Source organism: Homalodisca vitripennis, unplaced genomic scaffold (genome assembly GCF_021130785.1).
Source record: "Homalodisca vitripennis isolate AUS2020 unplaced genomic scaffold, UT_GWSS_2.1 ScUCBcl_8046;HRSCAF=15988, whole genome shotgun sequence".
NCBI lineage: Eukaryota > Metazoa > Arthropoda > Insecta > Hemiptera > Cicadellidae > Homalodisca > Homalodisca vitripennis.
In genome coordinates, this window is record NW_025784188.1 from 18 (window position 1) to 22,868 (window position 22,851).

General features: G+C 32.7%; 2 protein-coding genes across 2 annotated transcripts; one reads left to right on the plus strand and one right to left on the minus strand.

The window, feature by feature from the left end:
* Positions 1-2,560: 2,560 nt before the first annotated feature.
* On the plus strand, positions 2,561-8,714 carry LOC124374361 (ER membrane protein complex subunit 1-like; the record flags this gene model as incomplete). The annotated part of the gene is given in 5 exon segments (XM_046832589.1): positions 2,561-2,758; positions 4,342-4,467; positions 4,776-4,951; positions 4,954-5,014; positions 8,347-8,714. Coding segments are annotated over 5 exon segments (722 nt in total), but the record flags the coding sequence as incomplete, so codon positions are not given.
* An 11,133-nt stretch (positions 8,715-19,847) lies between these two features.
* LOC124374360 (probable peptidyl-tRNA hydrolase 2) lies at positions 19,848-22,404 on the minus strand. Its single transcript, XM_046832588.1, has 3 exons — positions 22,215-22,404; positions 20,770-20,861; positions 19,848-20,076 (listed from the first exon to the last, which is right to left on the minus strand). Exons 1-3 carry the CDS (start codon positions 22,269-22,271, stop codon positions 19,872-19,874), a joined length of 354 nt encoding a protein of 117 aa, XP_046688544.1. The 5' UTR covers positions 22,272-22,404; the 3' UTR covers positions 19,848-19,871.
* Positions 22,405-22,851: the final 447 nt, after the last annotated feature.

Here is a 22,851-nt window from a genome sequence, read left to right on the forward strand (position 1 = left end):
CCGTTAGAAGAGAAAACACCAGTGGGACAAATGTAGTAGCTGTAATGAAGAGTATTATGAAGGAGATAAGGTTCTTTCGTAAACAAATTTGAAAATATACAGCTTTTAAAAAATAGTTCCGGTTTCTTTTGGGTCCCCCTCTTATAAACAGTGTGTCCAGAAGTCATGTCACACTTAGATTGTTTCTAGCTGCTCTATTATTGATCGCAGGTCTATGAAAAAGATGTAAATTTAAAATAGCTGCTTATAAAGTTTTGTTTTTATTGGTTGAGTTACCCATTGCTGTCACCTAGTAATGTGTGGCTAACGTTTTTACGAAAACAGTCATCATGGTAATTTTGCAAATTTCTGTGTATGTGGTGACTAGCAAAGTTTGGTTTCTGTGATTTTAATGCAACGTGAGTACCATCAAGTGTTTCATGAAAACCCCTCTAAAAGACTCAGTATTTATTCATCATCATCATCATCATCAGACGTTTCCGTTATCACGGGTCGTCGTACACAGCCTCCTCCACTTTTGTCTGTCATTCCAGGTCTCCTCTTCCTCCACCTGCATTTTCTGTAGTCCCCTTCTCTCTATGTCTTTCCACACTTGATCCTCCCATCTTCCTCTCGGTCTTCCTCTTGGTCTTCTTCCTCTTTCCTCCTTCTCCAGTGCTATTCTAGACATTCTATTATCTCCCATCCTCTTCACATGCCCCATCCCACTGTATTCTTCTTCTTTCCATTGTCTCTTGCAGTGAAACTACCCTCAATCTTTCTCTGGTTATTTCGTTCCTTATTCTATCTCTTCTTGTAGTCTTCTCTATCCCTCTTAAAATCTCATTTCTGCAGCTTGCAATCTGCTTAAATCATTTTTAGTCCACGTCCACGTCTCTGCTCCATATAATAAAATTGGTTGGAAATAAGATTTATACATCAATACTTTTGATTCTTTCCCAATGTTCCAACTCCACACAATCTTCTTCACCATATTGAAAAACTTTCCACTCTTCCATATTCTGTTTCCTATTTCTTCTCTTATTGTGCCCCTATCTGTTATGATACTTCCTAAATAACAGAAATTCTTCACCTTTTCAAGTCTTTTTCCTTCAACTAACATGTCTTTGTTATTTTCCTTCCCTTCTCTCTACTTTCATTACTTTACATTTTTGTATGTTCATCTCTAAACCATATTTCTTCACCACTTTTGCCCATTTGTTCAACTCTCGTTCTAACTCTTCTTCCCTATTTTCCCATATCATTATGTCATCCGCATATGCCTATCGTCTTAAGTTCTTCTGCTCCTCTGTTTCCTTGTACTTCTAGAATAATTTCATCCATTATAATATTGAAAAGGAAAGGTGACAATATGCTTCCCTGCCTTACTCCTCTCTCTGTTTTAAAAGTTTCCGTATATTTTTTCTTCAATTCTCACCCTGTTTTTACATATGCCGTACAGGTTCTTTATTCTTACTACTATTCCCTCACGCAATCCTCTCTTTCTCATACTCTCCCATAATCCTTTCTCTCAGTACCTTATCATATGCCTTCTGTAGGTCTATAAAAGCTACCATTGTATCTTTTCCGTATTCCCACCTCTTTTCTAACACTTGTCCTCATCACAAAAATAGCATCCACCGTTGACCTACCTTTCCTAAAACCACATTGCTCCTCTCTTCCTGTTTCTTCCAGTACTGGTCTAATTTTCTGCAACAGTATTTTTTTCATAAATTTTTTGTGTATGGCACAACAAAGTTATTCCCCTATAATTCTCACATTTTTTGCTTATTGCCTTTCTTAAAAATCGGCACTATTAATTCCCATTTTTCCAGTCTTCTGGTATCTTCTTTTCCTTCCAAATCACTCTCATCACTCTGTACAACCATTGCATTCCTAATGGTCCCGCCGCCTTTATCATCTCAGCCGTCAGCTCGTCTATTCCCGCAGATTTCCCCTCTTTCATCTCTTTAACCGCTTTCTCCAATTCGCACATACTAAAATCCTCTTCAATCTTCTGTCCTCCTCTGTCATATCACTGTCTTTCCTCTTCATTTTCTGTTCCTTCCAGTAGTTCCTTAAAATACTCTTTCCATGTCTTCAAAACCTCTTTTCTCCTTCCATTTGATTTCCCCTGAAACATCCACCACCTTAGTCAACATTTCTTTAGGTTTCGTCTTGTTCCTTATCACCCCATAAAAAATCTTCTTTTTTCCTTGGAAGTTTGATTTTAGTTTTTCTTCAAAATCCTTCCATGTCCTCTCCTTTGCCTCCTTCATCATCTTTGCTGATGCCCTTGCAATTATTGATGACATAAAATGTTTAAGGAAACAAGACTGTATATGTAAATTTCTATTTAAATTGAACTATAAACACATTTTTTACGTTCCAATTGGTATTTAACTGGGTTATCACTTTATCATCTGATCTGTCGGAAAAGGCAAGAGATTGTGATGGCTGAAGAGAAGAGGGTTTATGTATGTATACATTTTTTTAAGTGGCAAAACGTTGTATTAAGTTTGAGACACTGCAACTTTTCCAAAATAATTAATGAATTCTTAAAAAATGTGATTATGTGTAGATGTGCTGAGTGTGTACCTGATTGACGTGGTGAGTGGGTCAGTTGTGTTCTCGGCGGTTCACAAGCGCAGTCTGGAACCTATCCACTTAGTCCACTCCGAGAACTGGGTCATCTACAGTTATTTCAGTGACAAGAGCCGCCGCACAGAGATCACAACTCTGGACCTGTACGAGGGGAAGACACAGAGTAACACAACAGGTAGATCTGTCTCAAATGTGTACCTATACATTGTTTCTCTCTGTTTTTTTTTCATCTTTAACAACAAACACTGAGTACCAAAACCTTACTGGTAATCTTAAACCAAACATTTATTTTCTAACTTGGAAGCTCAAATGTATTTTATTACTCACTCAAACATTATTATTAGTTAAAAAGTTTTCAGTTCTATATCACTCATGTGTGAACTTGTACCATGTTTGCAGCCGAAATCAAACGTTATTGGCAGACATTAGTCAAATAAATAACTAATGACTGGCATGATATCTTGTCTTTTAGAAGTTCAATCTGTAAAAGAATACCTATGCAATCTATCAGCAATCTGCATCCTATGGAAACACATACATACATAATAATAAAGTAGCCGTACAAGTGGAAATATATAATTATAGGATAGTCTGGATCAGGAATAAAAGTAAAATCGAATTATCAGTAGGTCTGCATCAAGGTGATATATTAATTTTGTACATGTTTGTGTGATTGTTTAATCTCCTCATATTATTCGTAAAACTAATGTGAAATTGTGTAGAGTAGGCAAATAAATTTAGAACAGTCTTATCGACTCCATAAGTGGTTATAGCGGATTAAAATTAATATATATTATGTGTCAGTCACTATCAAGTCCATTTTAACCAAATTTATGTATAAAATGTTTTGTTTAAGAAATGTGTTCACAGGATGAAACAAACAAACAAATACACTTGAAAACAATTAATATTATACAAATGTAACAGAGAACATGTTATATTAAACACAACACAAAAATAAATATTATAAACTGTCTCTTCAAGCCACAGACCTGTACATAATTTAACAGAGTAAAAACAGAGGTAACCATTCTAACTTTTTAAAAATCTCTTTAACTCCATTATTTACGAACCTAGAGAAAGAACAGTTTTGGAAACACTTATAACATTTCCTAAACATTGTGGTATTAGCAATGTTTTTTAAACTCAAATGGTGTTCCAGATATCCATTACATGTAAATCCCATAAACAGTTTTCTATAACCAAAAATTGGTGATAGGAATTCTGAAATAAGTTGTAAATTGATACCAACATTTAATTTTATAAATACCTTAGACTAGTTCACTGGAAAGTTTGGTATGCCATTTTGTTCAATTTTATGAAGGTAGTCGTTCAAAGTCACAATCTCACAACTCCTGGTTTAAATAACATAGAAAAAATATCAAGTGAATTGTTTTGGAATACTTCCAAGATTTCCTAAACCTTTTTACAAACAATTTTTGTATCTTGAATAGTTTCCAAATATTGAGTACATGTAGAATAAATAATAGAGTAAATCTCATGCAATCAACAATACAAGGATTCCCTCCCTTTAGGGGGCTATTTTTTTATGGTTTCAAGTAATTAATTAAATATTGAATTTTTAATAATGTTTCAGCTTTCACACAAAATTTACCTACTCTTGACAGAGCCAAAAGGACTTTATTTTTTTGTTATAATTCAACAGACCTTTCTAATTTTTAGCTGTATTCATTGTGTTACTCTACTTATTGTTTACTGCATTTTAAAAATGTATTCTGAGCTATTGTTTGATTATAGCATTCTCATCAGTGTGGAATCCTATTCAACCAATGGTAGAGAGACAATCCTATATTCTACCAGCTTCAGTGGAGATGATGAAAGAAACAATAACAGAGAAGGGAATTACCAGCAAACATATACTAGGTAACAAAATTGTGTCAATTTCTTTAGTGTAAACCAATCCAGTAATACAATCTTTGGTTTGAGAAGTAGTTTTTCTTCCTAATATTTTGTGTGAAATGCATCATAATTCTTATCTTTACTTAAAGTTCTTTATTGAGCGATGAAAGATTTATTTTTATAATATGATTAATATGGTTAAGTTACCGTGGGTGTCACTGGATCCTCGGCATCCTCTCTCCGCTACTCCAGATATGTGTTATGAGTCTGTTCATCTCCCACATGCCTGAACTATACTTCCTGTCTGTCATTAACTTTAGCATTGTGTGTAGTTGCCTTGGACAATGGAGGAGTTCTTGAGTTACCTTGGGTGTTACTGGATCCTCGACGTCCCCTTGCCGCCACTCCAGATCTGCGTGAGGAGGCTGTCATTCCCTACGTACCTGAGCTCCTGCCCACTTTGCCTGAGGCCATCATCAACTACAATCAGACTCTGCTACGAGTGTCTGGAATTCACACACCTCTCCCAGTGGCCTTGAGTCCACCTGTCTTGTCACAGTCTACGGGCTTGGTAAGTCAACACATAAAGGTTCTCTTCTGGCTGGTTTATACCTTCCAGTTTAATCTAAACTGGGTACTGAAAAAACCATGCCACTAACATCTGGTAGGATTAATTTTCTCATGTTTTGCTAGCCTAAACATGAGCAAATGATGTCTCCTACTTGCTTTGATTGGAAGAGGAAAGAACAGAGCGGGCCTCCCTTCTGCCACGGTGACGTGAGAGAGATATAAAGTCCTATTTCTTTGAGCAATAGTTCAGATTACAATTTAAATGGTTTGAGAATTCATCAATGTGACAATTCTGCAAATTTAACATGTGGATGTAAAAGTATAGAACGTGTTACAAGTTACAAATATCTAGGTGTAATTTTTTATCATCGCCTTAAATGTTCTGATCATATAGCCTATATTCAAGCAAAATTAAGAAAATTTATTATCGCTTTCAGAAGATTAACCCTTTTAGTGCTAAGGGGTCTGGCGCATTGCCATACCCAAGAGTGCTAAGCATTTTAGTGCATAAATGCAGAGTTTTAGTAAATTGCTTACTATTTCCTTATTTGAGGTCATATCTTATTACTTTTTTTTTGTATTGAAGATAAATAACCAATAAACAGAAATAAATACAAAAAATACATTTGTTCATATTTGGATTGTTATAAAAAAAATTTCTTTATAATGTAAATTTTTTAATAATTTTTTTTAGTTTGGCATACAATTTTAGTATGTAAACAATTTTATATTATTTTTCTAAGGGCTACCATCGGAAAGAGCAACTAAAACTAAACAAATTCCATATATTTTATTTCATTTTTAGACAACAAATACGAAGTGTGGATTAAAAATATAATATGTTGTCCGCGCCAAATTTTGCCCTACATATAGGCCTAATGTTTGAAACGCTCAAGAGAAAAGTAATACACTTACTATTATTAGCATAAATGCTTTACTAACTTTATATTATTATTTATGAAAGAAGAAATTCAAGCACAGTATTAACACATTTATTACCTAAATAATTGTTTTATTCAGTAATAAAACTATAAAAATGGTGAAGTAACTCATCATAACCTGCAATGTTCTTATTAGTTTGTAACTTAGTAAAAATATAATACACACGGAAAAACACAAATGAAAAATGAAGTAATGCAATGATTTGGAATACTAATGAAGTAGTATTTTACAATTATAACACAATTGAATGGATAAAATAAGATAAAACAGAGTAAACAAAGCACAGCGTCAGTTCGCTCGCAACGTAAACATCCGAACTGACCTTTTTATTTCACGTCAATGACGTATAAACAGCTGGTCATCGGCAATTAAATATACAAATATCGTTACTCTATGGCTTTTGGATGAACTGTCATCATTTGCAGCCAGTAACTTGCATAAACTGAACCAAAATATATATAAATACGCTGCGTCTACGACGTAGACGCTAGCACTTTTAGACATAAACGCTATAGCACTAAAAGGGTTAATGTTTTAAATGGAAAGGAAATTAAAATAACATATTGTGCTTATGTCCAATATCTTCTTACATTTGGAAACATTGCTTGGGGTGGCGCACTAAAATCAGTTTTGGAGACCCTTTACATAACGCAAAAATGTATCTTAAAAGCAGGATTAACGAAAAATAAGTGTTATACTGACACTCTTTTTCATGAATCTTCCCTCCTTTCCTTGCGACAATTGTACATAAAGCATCTTTTAGTTCATATTTATAAATATTACAACATAATTTTCCCAGAAACATCACATTCATATAATACCAGACAACGCAATTAATGTCAGTATACCTGTTACAAAGGTTAGTTAAATCATTTTCAGTAACAAATTCCTTTTATATTTCCCATGTACTGTTCAGAAACATTTGCAAAAACTTTAGTCACTTCAAATTATTTGAATCAACTTCAATTTCAATTTGTAAGAAAAACGTTAATTTTTTCCTTCTGCAGATTGGCCTTGAGGGAGCCAAGGCCTTAATCTTGTCTGAATACAGGCGGGCTTGACCTTGGTCCGTTCTCTCACTCCTTCCCCCCCTCAAGACACCACCTGTTATTCATCTTCATTTCAAGTTGATAATTACTTCAAGTAAATTAAATATATTTTTTTGTGTCGGATTATTTAATTTAAATTGTTACTGTTATTGTTGCTCTTTCGTTTGCCTCTGAACCATACCTGGCAAACCAAACTAAAATTAATTTCTGTAAAGGATAGCGTCTCTAGCCTACGCACAGGCTGCTTACCCATGTAGGCTAATTTCCAATAAAAATATATATTTATAATTTACGATGTTTTTAATTTCTTTGTTAACTAATTCATTATTTGCAAACATATTTGTAATCTATGTACCAATATGAAGAGTGTGGAAATAAACTTATATTTCATTTCATTTCACTATCCCTCCTCATAGGATCTTGACATAAAGTGGCTCTACCCTCAACCTTACCCATCCTGACTATTCTGTCACTCAGAAGCAAGCACAAAAGGCAAAAGGTCCCTTTCTAGAACTAAGTATAGAGAAGGATTTCCTCAGATTCTTGTCCTATGTGAAAAAAAATCTTCTCATCTATATTTTTGAATAACAAGATTTAATTCTGTTGATGAAATATTTATTCAAGGAAAACTAAAACTATAAAATAATTTCTCTCTATAAAACACACAATATGAATATCCAAACATAGAATGATTGTGTAATGTTGTCTGGTTCTTACTTTTTGATTTGAATATTTCATTAGTCACTCACATTTTAATTTCAACATATTTAGACTAAGTGGTATAACTGGGACTCGCCTTTGGGGAAGACGAATCTGATTGAAGATCACACCACACCACACCGATGAGGGCTACAGAATAAATATAAATTTATTTCAATAAATTATATTGAAAGAAAATCATTTTTAAATGCTGTATTTTTTTAAAAAAAAGTTGGTTTGTTGATACATTTAACAAACCAACATTAAACATTTTAAAGTCTATTTTAGGCTTTGGGACTCAATCTCCTCACCCCCTTCCTTAGTTACTCCACCATTAAATCGCACTTCTCGATAAAACCATAATAATTGCCAGGCTACTACCATAATGTTCAACTCCTGCAACTATTTGTGAATGCTAAGAAATTATATTCTGGATATTACTTAATTTGAATTCTTGTAAAATGATTTGAGGTAATTCAAACAAGTTTTCTATTTCTACTTAGTAACATTTTCAATTTAAAAATCATTAAATATTATGATGACTAAAACAGTTTTAGATATTCTGATTTAAAACTGACTTGACAATGTTACAGTCCCATTGATTGTTGTTACGGTCATTTAGATGATTTGTTTTTTTTTTCAGATTTATTTTACACTCGTGTTGCTCCTTCAAAAACATTTGACATGTTGAAAGAAGACTTTGACTATATCTTGATAACTGCTGTGCTGGTGGGTCTGACAGTCTCTGCATTCATGACTAAGAGGTTAGCAGCAAGAAAAGCTCTGAAACAGGCGTGGAAGTGAACTCAAGAACTGCCAAAGAACTGAAATCGTTATTGTTGTTTATGTGTGTGTTTTTTTTTTTTAGGAAATTTACAGATTAGTAAATTTGTCTTGTAATTTGCACTGTAAGATTTTTATTTAGGTGTGTAAGTTAATTTGTGTCAAAGACCAAAGTAAACTATCTTTACATATTTTATGTGCAGATTAAATATTTATTATAAAACTGAACAAATTTGCATTTTTAATTAAATTAATTGATTTCCATGATTAACACGTTCACAATGACATGACCGAAGCGGATATTATGTGTTCACAAAACTAGCCATTTAATGTTATCACGTCCACTGGGAACATGTACGAGGGCTGTTTTTTTTTTCAACTTCCGATGTGGTATAAAAATAAAACTAGAGAGAGTAATTAAATAAATTTATTATCAAAAGTTAGGTACATTATTAGTTACTTTTCAACATAATCGCCATTTAAATTGAGGCATTTTTCATACCTGGGTACAAGCTTCTTAATACCTTCTTCATAGAAGTTTGCCGCCAATGATTTGTGATGGGTTTTCACGGCGTCTCGCAATGCGTCGTCTGTTCGGAAGCTCTGCCCTCCTAGCATCTTCTTCAGTTCCGGGAAAAGGTGATAGTCACTCGGCGCTAAGTCAGGACTATACGCCGGATGGTCAAAAACATCCCATTTAAAACCGTCAAGAAGACGCTTTGTCAAAGCAGCACTGTGAGGACGGGTGTTGTCATGAATGAGCACTACTCCCGATGTGAGCATTCCTCTCCTTTTGTTCTGAATAGCTCTCCGCAAACTTTGTAACGTACCGCAGTATCCTTCCGCATTGATTGTGGTACCTGGCTCTAAAAACTCAACAAGCAATACACCTTTTTGATCCCAAAACACGGTGGCCATAATTTTTTTGTTGTTGAAAGTTTTTTGAACTTTTTGGGTTTGTTTGGAGAGTTTGAATGCATCCATTGTTGGGACTGCTGTTTCGTTTCTGGGGTGTCATACAGAACCCATGTCTCATCTCCTGTCACGATTTTGATCAAAAAATCTTCGCCATCAGCTTCATAACGGTTCAGAAAAGACGCTGACGCCATTCGCCGAGATTTGTGGTCATCAGACAACATCTTCGGCACCCATCGCGCACAAAGTTTTTTGTAGCCTAACTTGTCAGTTACGATAGAGTATAGGGCTGACCTTTAAATCTCAGGAAACTGATTGGATAGCTCCGTAATCGTAAACCTTCGATTGCTTCTTACACTTTGGTCAACTCGATCAACGAGGTCTTCGTTTGCGACCGACTTTCATCCTTGGCCCCCTTCATCATGAATGTCAACTCATCCATCTTTAAATTTCCTACACCAATCACGCACTGCACTGTCACTCATAAAGCTTTCACCGTATACTCGTTCCATTCTACGGTGAATTTCTGCTGCAGATAACCCTTCAGCTTGCAAGAAACGAATGTCACTTCTCAACTCACACTTGGCGGGAGATTCTATCATGGTAGCCATGTTTATGTGTCGCTAGATAAATTGGAAATGGCGTCGGCCGTCCGAAAATGAGTGAGGTTGTAGTGGGAGAGGTGCGCAGTCGACTGCCGCGTATTGCTGGCCGATACCGCTCGCCCAGCCATCTAGCGGCACGATCGGAAGTAGAAAAAAAAAACAGCCCTTGTATATATCAAGAACAATTTTACTACTTACTAATGGATCTGAGATTTAAAAAATGTAAACACTAGTATTTTTTGTGCCTGTATGGACAAACTATATTATATCATTTTTAAGATGGACAATATTTGCAGCAGTAAGTACAATATTATTTCCATTCGATTGTCCAGTTGTATTTATTGTTTTATTATTTTCTTCTATAACTTCCTCTTCTGAATCACTATTTTCAGATCTAATATTCACTTCCAGAGTATTAAGATAAGTAATTTCTGACTTGACAAAGAATAATGCATCTTCTATATCATTGACATTTGTTGTTATTATCACTACAACCCTACAGTGACCCACCAGTGGACACAATAAACATTAAAACATGTATTTTTACTACAATTAATTATTTTATCTTTTTATGATAGAGCCATAACAACCCTTCCTGAGCAAAAAACTCAATTTCGGCCATATCCCATATTATACCCAAATTATCTCTATCATATTATAAAGTTCAATCAGTTTTGGTTATTGTGAATGTGTTAACAGTTAAATTCCCTATTTGTCTATTAATAACCAGATAAATTTAGTCTTTAGTAGATTGAGATGAGTAATCTTTATCCACATTTTTTTCAATGAAGTACAATGATAAAGATATGCTAGGTACAAGGACAATCAATTTAATTTAATTGTTTAAAGTATGTTATTGACAATGAATGGTTTGAAAGAATAATAAGATAAATTTTAAAAGGATGAAACCATTTGTAACGTATAACAATATGAGATTTTTTAAATCCTTTTGAGTTTATTGTGTTGGAATTTTAAATTCAACTGCCATGTCAACAAGCTCATGACAATTTTAAAGTATCTATTGTTGACATACCTGTATTGAAATAATAACCAATGTGATCAGATCAAGCTGGACAAGAAACTAAACATCTAAGGACATGAAGTTTTAACCACTTTAATAACCCTTTTTTAGTGATATATCAGGCATACTGTCAAACCAATGATCATTTTTAGTGATAAAACATTACGCATGTTGGCATTCCAATAACCCTTCTAGTGATGCTGTCATATCAAATAACACATAGTGATACAATATCAGGCATACTGTCATGCCAAAATAGCTTGAAAAGCGCAGTAAAATATTTATTTGAAGAGAAATTTCAAGTTTGTTTCATTCAGAAGAGAACATTGCCACACCAAGTACTCTGCACACATGTAAAGTTATAGGACCAAAATAAATTTATTTTAATTCGTGATTGATCTTTGAATTTATTGTAAAATTTATAATAAGTATTTTTTATTGGTATTAAAGTATTTTACTTTATCCCAAAAGGTCCATAATCTGACAAACAGACTAAATGGTGGAATTGTTCACAGTGATCTTATAGTACTAGAAGAATGCTATAAATTAACATTAGTAGTAGGCTGAATAAGTTATCGATACTTTAGATTTTTATAACAAATGTATAGAGATAACAGATTGCTCCTTAGTTTTATTACTGAATTGTTTAAAACTGTTCTTTGAGAAACTTATTTTATAAAAATCATGAACTTTTATTTTTTTTTACTGTTTTCACACATTGGGCACAGCTACACCACAATGGCATCATGCTCATGCTTCTTTTAATCTTTCTTTAAATTTTTACTTTTTAATAATATATCTTACTTATTTGCATGGGGCGTTTATTTATATACCATGAATCACAAAATGAGTTTGATATTTTAAATTTGTTTTAGTTATTGTTTTTTTATTAATATTTTACAGTACATTTGAAGCTACTATCAAGCAGTTGCTCCATACAGCTGATTTTCACCATTTTGTGACATGTTTCACTCAGTATAGATCAGGAGATTGCTGGATCAGTTTGTGTGTTCTATACTATTCCTTTATTAACTTAGTGAACTGGCTGTATTTTTACGTTTATCCGAGAGCGAGCCATACTTCTATCCCCTACATTCCACCCGAATTCACGTATTCTTTAAACAATAAATATGCAGTGTTAATTATATAAAAGAAAACACAATCTTCCGATTTCCAGATAACCCGACTTTTCACAAACTCTGCCACCCTTCAGTCCACATTAGGCTGAGTTTGCGGGACTCTATAATACAGTATATGTATTATGTAATCAATAAAATGACATTATTTGGAATCATTGACTACTTTGTGAGTAATATAATCATAGAAAAATACTTTCTTAATTTTATTATTAATAATTGCTGCATAATCAGTTTGATCACAATGCTAGGTGTCGAAGTATGGGTTGTGCTGCTAGTACTGACGACCTCATGGTGTCAATAAACCCTCATCAATCAATCAATCAATCAATCAATCATTTATTGTCAGAACACAAAGTGTATAACAACGTCAACAGTTTAAAGGATAACAAAAATCCACACTAACGTATAATTATTAAATACAAATACATTTTAAAAAATACAATCAACCCTTAAATACATGTTTTTTATTTACTATATTAAAGATTAAAGTCTTTGGGTCATTTGTGTAAGACATTGTCAAAATGGTGAATATTTTGTTCAATAAAACTAGGCCTAATTTAAAATTACAATTTAACAGTCTAGGTTTAAAATTAACTAAAAATTTATAAAATACAGAGATGCCAGAGGACCGAAACCAGGTTGAAAGTTTACCCAATACATCAAAGTACTCACTTACACTATACAAGCATCTTTCAGTCAACCATAACTTAATAGCAATTTTAAAACCTGTTTAGGGGACATGCCTTTGACGTCACTAGGTAATGCATTGAATTAACTTAATGCCTTGATATATAAAGCTGTTTTGAGTGCTAGAGTAATTATATCTTTTTGTAACAATATTATGCCTATTCCTTGTTTCATAGCCATGAATATCAGTTATATGTTGAAAGCCATAGAGGTTTTCTTTTAATGTACATTAGTGTAGAAAAAACATACATTGATGGGAGGGAAAGAATGCCTAATTTTATAAAATAATGGTCTACAGTGAGTCAAATCTGGCAAACTGCAAATAAGCCTAATGATTCTTTTTTGCAAAACAAACAACTTATCACAATAGCCAGAGTTTCCCCAAAGGATAATTCCATAGTTTAGCTGACTATGTACAAAGGCATAATACACACTAAGCAGGATGTCCCGAGTTACTTTATTTCTTAAAGATCTTATCAAGAATATGCCTTTTGAAATCTTTGTTGCCACATAATCGATATGATGTTGCCATTTTAAATCACTCTGCAAATATATGCCAAGAAACTTGAGAGGAGGATCACAGCCCCCTTTATTTGAAAGACTTAAAGTGAGATCTTGTGTTTTTTGAGAGTTTAGCTTAAGTTTGTTGGCACTACACCAATCGAGGATGGTCTCAGAACTGTCTGTTAAAATGGCATTGGTATTATCTACACACGTATCTTGTATACACATTCCCAAGTCATCTGCAAACAAAAAGGTCTTTATACTGTTACTTTTGCAAATTGTATGGAAGGTCGTTGATATACAGGACAAAAAGCATTGGCCCCAAAATGGAACCTTGTGGAACTCCATGGCGTACATACAGTGTGCTAGAAAAGTTGCCGTTTAGGAACACGGTTTGAACGTCTATTTTCTAAATATGATTTTAACAGGCTTACAACAGAATTACTGAAAAAGTAATAAGGTAACTTATTTTACCAAGATGTTGTGGTCCACAGTGTCAAAGGCCTTGGACATATCATAGGATCTCAGAACTACACTATTATGGTTCTCTCAAATACCTTCATAGGAGTTGATAATTACTTGTTGAACAGCTTCACAGTGCTCTTCTTTGGTCTAAAGCCAAACTGACTTTTTGACAATAAGTCATTGATTTCCAAAAAGTGCACAAGCTGACCATGTAAAAGTCGCTCCAAGACTTTTTGACACTGTGGGCACAATAAGATATAGGTCTATAATTGTCACATAACTCTTTTGCTCCTCTTTTGTGTATGGGTATTACCTTACTAACCTTCAATAAGTCAGGAAAAACACCTTGAGTGATACTTAAATTGAATAAGTAAGTGAGGACTTCACAAATAAAAACAGAAGCAATTTTTAGAATGGCAGCATTTAGCCCATAGACATCCAGGCATGCGCTTTCTCTTATTTCATTTATGGCTTTAAAAACTTCTTCTACAGTAAAAACATTAATATTAAAACTATTTACAAATCTATTACAATCACAGTTTACACTATTTACCATAAAAGATATGGTCTTCTAATACTACAAGGCACCTTGGTTCTAATGGTCATTTACACAATCCACAAAATATTTATTAAATTTATCTGCTGTCAAAGAAACTGGCGTGGGCAGAGGTTTACTGTTACTCTTCGTACAGCTATTGATAATTGACCAAGCAGCCTTGGTTTTATTCAAGGAAGCATTTACCATATCACAATTTGCAGATAATTTTGCTTTTTGAATTTCATCTTGATAGAGCTTTTTAACTGACTTATAACTATTGTAAATCTTGCCATCAAGATCTATACTATTCTTTAACAAAAAAATGCAGCCTATCTAGATCCCTTTTAATAGAAACAAGACCCTCATGATACCAATTGCTACTTTTGCTTTTTCTCCCAGTTTGTGCTACCACCAAACTTAGTCCTAAATGGGAAGGAACTATTTTACAGCCCACATGAGAGAATCAAAGAACAATTGAAACTTATGATTTACATCACTACCATTACTATATACATCAAGCCAACTTATTTTCTTTAAGTAAAACAAAATATATTTTTTGTTTTCACAGTTTAGTATTCTAGAATGGACCGACAGGCTTGAAAGGTCGGTAGATTGTATTTCATTATCGATACATGCCTTAAAAACTTATTGCATTGTGATCGGATACACCAATATGTACTACAGTCGCTGTCCATCTGTCTGGATGCAATGAGGTTATAATGTTGTCGATACATGTACCGCCCCCATCAGAAGTGGCGTTAGGTCTTGTAATCTCAACTACTGCTGGAGTTAGATTAAAACTGTTTATCAAGTTTTGAAGTTGTAGAGTTTCACTAGTGTTAGACATAAAATCTATGTTGAAGTCCCCAGCCAGAATAAGATTGAAGTTCCCACCATAGAGACTGGAAAAAACATCATGTAGCTTATCTAGGAAAGCATAGGTGTTACCTTGTGGTGGACGGTAAGAATGACACAACCACAGTTTTGAAATCACAAAGGAGAACTGCTGCCGCCTCGAATTGAAAGCTCTTCAACCACTGATGGAAGTCTGTCGTAGATCACAGAGTTTATGTGTTCCTTTATGAAGATCAAAGTTCCTCCTCTCTGTTTGGTTTTCCTACAAAAATAGCTGACAGTACGGTAGCCAGGGATAACAAGATTGCTGATATCGTTATCAGAGATCCAGTGTTCACATATACAAATGTATACTGTTCACCTTCAGTAACGCAATGTATCTTAAACTCTTCAACTAGAAACATATTTATCTTGGACCGGTCATCTGTTAACCACAAAACTGCTTTGAATCAAGTAGATTAAGAGCCAGCTGTACTTTGTACTGGTCATTTTGATTGAAGATCCTTAAAAACAATGTTAAACATTCACTTAAAAAAAAAAACTAAAATGCCTTTGGTTGGGTATTTTAAGCTTATATCTGGATGGGTAATTATATCTTGAAAATGAGACATTTCTCATAAAGCTAAAAGCAACAAAAAGGGTGTAAAAGAGCATGATGTTTAAAATGGTTCTTACTAGAAAAACTCTAAGGACGTTTCCAGTACGCGCAGCTCTTAAATATTTATTTTTGTATAAATCATGAACAAAATTTATATTTATGAATATTTCTAATAAATATGTCTCCTGGACTGGCACAGGCCTAGTCTGTACAAGTAACAGCCTTTTTTGTATATTTTCAATAGTAATTACAATTCCACAGGTGAAAATAACCAACCTCGTCATTGGTAAATGTCTTTTTAGGTGAGACATTTTAAGTTTGCCATTTGGTGGGTTAACACGTTCACTACTGACATGTAAGAAAAAAAAATCATCACCACAGCTTACCGTAAAAATATAGCTGATGACATGCCAAACACTCTCCATAGACTGACATCAACTATAGTTGACGCTCGGGGTAACAACAGACCAGTGTTGATAATAATAAACCTAATGATTTCAAGATACAATAAAACATACTGTGTTGACATCAAAAATAGTTATCGACTCAAATTTGTTTATCAGTTTTATAGGAATGATTAAAAATTATGTTGCCCACGTCCCTGAGTGAGATAATTTTTACTGCTATTTTGGTAATCCTTATTATCCTACCAAAATTTCCAACAAACAGTACTCAACAGTCCACAGGATGTGTTGTCTATTTAAATCATGGTTGAATTTTTTAATATATTGTCCCATTTTATTGAATTGATGATAAAAAACACCACAATAGAAAATGTGTTTTCTATGTCAACTACAGTTTGCATCAGTCTATGAGAAAAGTAACATATTTAAATACATTTCGAGTTGCGCTATAGACTGGCGTCGCCTATGGCATATATTAAATTATAATTTATAAATGAAAATTGTTTTCTTTATTAATTTACATATATATTTAATTATTGTAGACCTTAATTGATGGAAAAAATGTTTTTATACTCGGTCTATTTGGAAGCTTATCTTACCATGCTTGGTCTCTGATGAAAGACGAGTCTAATAAGACCAGCCAGTGAGAAAGTTTTTTTTTTCAACTGTAGTTAACCCTCAGTAGCAAACATGTTTTGTAAAAAAAAGTATGTGGTGACGTAGTGACTGAACTGAACTGGCAACTCATCAGCCAAATTAAAAAGAGAATCAGTAACATAAACTTGATTTATTTTGCTTTTACAGAATTTAAGTTAATTATAATCCAATAATGATTCAAGTCAGTAATACTCAGTAACACAATCATGATTTTTATTTTCAACTTCTACGGTTTATATTTCAACTAGCTCTTACCCGCGGCTTCGCCACACAATCTTTAGAAAAGTCCTTATATTACTTAGTAAAAGCAATTATGCGCAATTAGCCGCGGGGTGGTAACAGCTAGTTCGTCAATACATTTCGTAAGTATTTTATAACCAAAAACTCTTGATTTTCAATAAAATACCAATTACAACCAGATACCCAGTTACCCATGGCTTCGCAAGCGATTTCCTGCCGAAAAATTGGGACTAGGAGGCATATTTCTTTTGAACGTCCTTATTACCCTTCTGAGATAAATAGTCACTGAAAGATACTCCAAGCTCATGAACTATTTAAGATTTAAATTTTAAAACAGTCTCAATATGCACTTGTGAAATAACTGGAATTTTTCTCTAATATTCTATGATTTTTGTATACAATCGAACTATATTGTACGGACATTTGTATGGACATGAGTGAAAAGTCGAATTCATTTGCACAAATACGATGTAATAAATGATGGCGCTCAATGTAATTTTAGAAACGAAAATAGCATATATTAGGTACATATTATTGCAGTCTAATGATTATGAGCTCCAGATGTTAAACGAAATTGCGTATGGTTTTTATTTTAGGCTTTGCGCGTGTATAACTTCTGGATCGAAATTATTTATACTCATATATCCGATGCCATTATTGAGCTTGCTTTGTTGTCTCGATGGAGAGAATATGTTATGCACGGATGTTCTGAGAACCATACTTCTGTCAAAAAAAAACCTAAGGTAGGTTTTTATAACATTCTTTATATTTGTAGCCAACGTAAGATAGTAATTTTGATATCTGCATTGCTCTTCTGATCAAGCACGAGCATGGTTTATATTAGAAAAATATTGCAGTTAAAGGTGAATTTTTTACGTAAGATTTGAATTGTATTATCTGGATAGTAAAGTCTATGCTTAACAGTGATTGCAGAAACAGTTGAAACAAAATTTGCTGATTCTCTTAAGCTTACTTTATGCTTTCAAACTATAAATGTAAAAAAATTTAAAATCGTAATTAAATTATATAGACATATTTGTTTGTCGCATTATATATGTTTACAAAGAACAGCTGATTAAATTTGAACAGGCTCTTTCACTTAATAACATAGGTTTGCTACAATGCATTTCTTACGGGTATTTCCATAACTTTTAGAGACCAGTGGGGCGGAATCCTGAATCGGGGAACGGGAATAAAAAGTATCCTATGTCCTTCTCCCAGTCCTTAGCTACTTCCCTACCAATTTTCAGCCAAATCGTTCTTGAGTTATAAATAGTGTAACTAACACGACTTTCTTTTATATATATTACTAGCTGTTACCACGGCTTCGCAAGCAAATCTTAAGAACCGAAGTTCTTATATCACTTAGTAGTAAAAGCAATTTATTGCGCAATTGGTTGCGGATAACAGCTAGTTCATCAATAGTATTTTATAACGAAAACTCTTGATTTTCACCCACGGCTTCGCACACGATTTCCTACAGAAAAATTGGGACATAGGAGGCATATTTCTTTTTGAACGTCGTTATTACCCTTCTGAGATAAATGATAGTCACTGAAATATACTCATGATCTTATTTAAGATTTAAATTTTTAAAAACAGTCTCAATATGCACCTGTGAAATAACTGGAAATTTTTCTCCAATATTTCTATTTTTTTTTTTTTTATACAATTTGAACTATATTAGACCATCGTGGACAGGAGTCAAAAAAGTCGGAATTCATTAGCGCACATACAATGTAATAAATTATGGCGCTCAATGTAAATTTTGAAACGAAAATAGGCATATTTTAGGTACATATTATTACAGTCTAAATGATTATGAGCTTCAGATGTTTTTAAAAGCGAAATTGCGTATGGTTTTTATTTTAGGCTTTGCGCGTGTATCACTTCTGGATCGAATTAGTTATATCTCCGATGCCATGTTAGCTTGCTTTGTTGTCTCGATCGAGAGAATATGTACGCACAAAGTTTTGAGAACCATACTTGTCAAAAAAAAACAACTAAGGTTAGTTTTATAACATTCTTAATGTTTGTAGCCAACGTAGATAAGATAGTAATTTTGATATCTGCATTGTTCTTCTGATCAAGCACGAGCATGGTTTATATTAGATAAATATTGCAGTTAAAGGTGAATTTTTATGTAAAATTTGAACTGTATTATCTGGATGGTAAAGTCTATGTATTAACAGTGATTGCAGAAAAACAGTTGAAACAAAATTTGCTGTTTCTCTTAAGCTTACTCTATGCTTTCAAACTATAAGTGTAAAGAAATTTAAAATAGTAATTAATTGATATAAACATATATTTCTTTTGTCGCATTATATATGTTTACAAAGAACAGCTGATTAAATTTGAAAAGGCTCTTTCACTTAATAACATATGTTTGCTGCAATGCATTTCTTACGGATATTTCTGTAACTTTTAGAGACCAGTGGGGCGGAATCCTGAATCGGGAACGGGATAAAAAGTATCCTATGTCCTTCTCCCAGTTCTTAGCTACCTCCCTACCGATTTTCAGCCAAATCGGATCAGCCGTTCTTGTCTTATAAATAGTGTAACTAACACGACTTTCTTTTATATATATAGATAGATTTCAATAAATAGATTTAAAAACTAAAAAGGGTATATTTATTTATCTGTTGTTGTCTTAATCAGTTTTTTATAAATTATACACAGTTAACTATTAAGAACTACAAATGATTTCAGGGTTGACTACTAAAAAAACACAAATAAACAGGAAAACTATATTATAGTTCATTTTAATAACCTTAAAGAACCCGTAACTTTGTTAACAGTTTCTTCTGACCCAAACAAAGCGAGGACTGTAGTGGACCCTGCAGCTACTTCAGTGTGTCCTGCATCCTTGACTAGGTGTGAGGGGATCCCAAAATCTTTTGCTTTAGTGCACAACTTCACCAGTGCATCAGTGTTTTTCCCACTCAGAACAATCTTTTTCTGTCTAAAACAAAAATCAAATATTTATTCTATAAATTGAATACAGCCAATTCTATAATTATTATCAACATCTGTCTAACTACTTTTAAAACACCGACAAGTCACACTCTAACTGTACAGAGCACAAAGTTGCCAAAAATGAAACAGCATTGAGATTTTTAATGGCAAAAACCTTTTTTAATGAATTGTACTTTATTGCAGAATTTCACCAGTGCATCAGTGTTCTTCCCACTCAAAACAAGAATTTTTTTTCTAAAACAAAATAAAATATTCCATAAATTGAATCCAATCAACAACCAATTTCATTATTATTATTATTGCACCTGTTCATCCACTTTTAAACCATACTACACAATGCCCTCACATACAAATTGTACTGATCACAAATTTGCCAAAAAATCTCAACAGCATTTACAAGCAAAAACCGTATTTTTTTCATTTTTTATCCATTTTAAGATGTTAATGAACTTGAATATGCAAATGGACTATTATTGTAAAAGGTATCATTTCTTATATTTATATTTATTGTCACACAAGCAAAAAATAACTAATGAACCTTTAAAGCTTTATAGCACATAACGATCTCCCAAAACATTTTTGTGTTTTTATTCATGAGGGATTACGAAAAGGAACAAGAAACTGACTGAAAGTATAAAGCCAGATGACCACAGCACTCCTGAGTTCATAAGATTCTTACCCCTCATCAAGCCAAGCAACCAAATCATCTCTTGATTCTTGATGTGATCCAAGTTCAATCTCCCTGTACAAACCAAGACATCCATGAGCAACCTATAATTGAAGAAACAGTTAGACACTACAAAACACCTCATACGCATTAACATTTTGTATGTTTATCAATAAGATCAGGCAGAGGTGCATGTAAAAAGAATACAGAAATGTGGGACAATCCTTATATGGGATAATACAAATGTAGGAAGAACAAAGCAGAAAAGATAAATTTATACTTTCTTTTTTATCAATTACTTTTATATTCATCTCAAAGTGATATATCAGTCTTTGATTTTTTAACCCAAGAACTAGCAATGGTGAACTTCTATAATGACAAGACGTTTTTGATGTCTTTCCCAGCTATATTTAAAAAAATTTGTTAAAAAAAATGTAACTACATTTTTGAAAACACGATTGTCATTGAACTAAAATTCCAAGTTTAACCCTTTAAATAAAAGTTATAAAAACTTTGGTATGTAAGATTTATTATGTACAAAAAAAATCACAAAATCTTCACAAGAACAAAATATTTATAAGAACCACAAATATAATTTATGGTGTTTTATCACTCTTGAGTGTAATGGTATATTCATAGCACAATAAGCTTATTTGGATACGAATAAACACAATATTAAAAAAACATTGATCAATAGACTTGCAAATAGCTTAAAAGCTACGCAACTGAAAACTTTTGCTAAATTATCGCTTAAACGTATTAAATTTTTGCCAAGAAAATGAAATGTTTGGTTTTCTTGACTAACATGAACATTTCTTTTCAAATAAAACATATATAACGTGATATTTGTAGAGATTATTTTTTCACTTTACTGAAAAAATGTATATGTACTATATATTATTTTGCAGTTGAAATTAAGAATTTTATATTAGTACTTCCATTTTTTTTTAAATCGTTCTATGACATAAATAAATAAATATATATATATATATATATTTATGTCATGGAACGATTTTTTTAAATATGTTTAAAAATAATATGTTAATATGTTTTAAAGAATAAACTTAATTATATATACTATATTATATATATATATAGTATATATAATTAAGTTTATTCTTTAAAACATTTTGAGAACTGGAAGACGTGTTAAAAACCAAAGATACAACTAAATTTTCTCTAAAACTACTGCACTTAGTAATAATAAAATGGCATGCACAAAGAATGGTTTACTAAAATCTGAATCATGGTCCTCTTTATTTGTGTGTGATAGTTTAACATTATTTCAATTACCATAAAAAAATATTTTTTAAGCTACCAAAAATACTTATTATTTTAATTTGTATCGTTCTTTATTCTAATGGAGGCAAATTCAATTAACAGGCTACCTGTACTAGGTCAAATTTTTGAAACTGCTGACAAGATTTAGAGATTAGTTATTTACTTCAAACACTAACCTGTGCTGCTGTTTTCCCAATACTCATTTTCAGATCTGCGTTTACAACAAATACCATTTTATAACCTTCGTCAACATCTTCCCATTCTTCTGCTACTTCTTCACTGAGATTTAATAAATAAGCTGCTGCTAATTCCACCGAATAGCCATTCTTCACCAAAGCCTAAAAATAAATTACCAATAATGTATTTAGGAATAAATCAGATAACATTAAGAAACCTTTTATTTAGTAAAAATTAGATCATAAATATTTTAATAAATAATTCCTAATGTCTTCCAATACAAGGAGTGGAATTCAAAAACTTATTTGTGTTGATTAAAATATTAAGTAACTCGTCAAATTCAACAAGTGATCACTAAATGACTAAAATATTATTTTGAACTTGTTTGATGAAACTACAGGTAGTTGAACCTCAGTGATTTTGTTTTATAATTTTTTGTCATTTTTTAGAGTCCCAAAGTTTATTTGGTTTAATTAGTTGCCAAAGAATTAATCCTCAAAGTCAAATATTAAAATAACAGTGAAAGTCTTTGCTCAAGATATTCAGAACCCAACTCCCCTTCTCACCACTCAAAAATACCTATAATTAAAGAAAATGTATGTGTAAAAGTTTAACCCTTAGTACTAGTAATTTCTT

What these genes read in the sequence shown, in the direction of transcription:
- LOC124374360 (XM_046832588.1), bottom strand. Translation starts at nt 22,271, where the DNA reads ATGGTATTTGTTGTAAACGCAGATCTGAAAATGAGTATTGGGAAAACA. An exon ending in TTGGGAAAACAGCAGCACAG is followed by an intron (nt 20,862 to 22,214) that starts GTTAGTGTTTGA and finishes CTTCAATTATAG; the next exon opens with GTTGCTCATGGATGTCTTGG. An exon ending in GTTGCTTGGCTTGATGAGGG is followed by an intron (nt 20,077 to 20,769) that starts GTAAGAATCTTA and finishes TTTTTGTTTTAG; the next exon opens with ACAGAAAAAGATTGTTCTGA.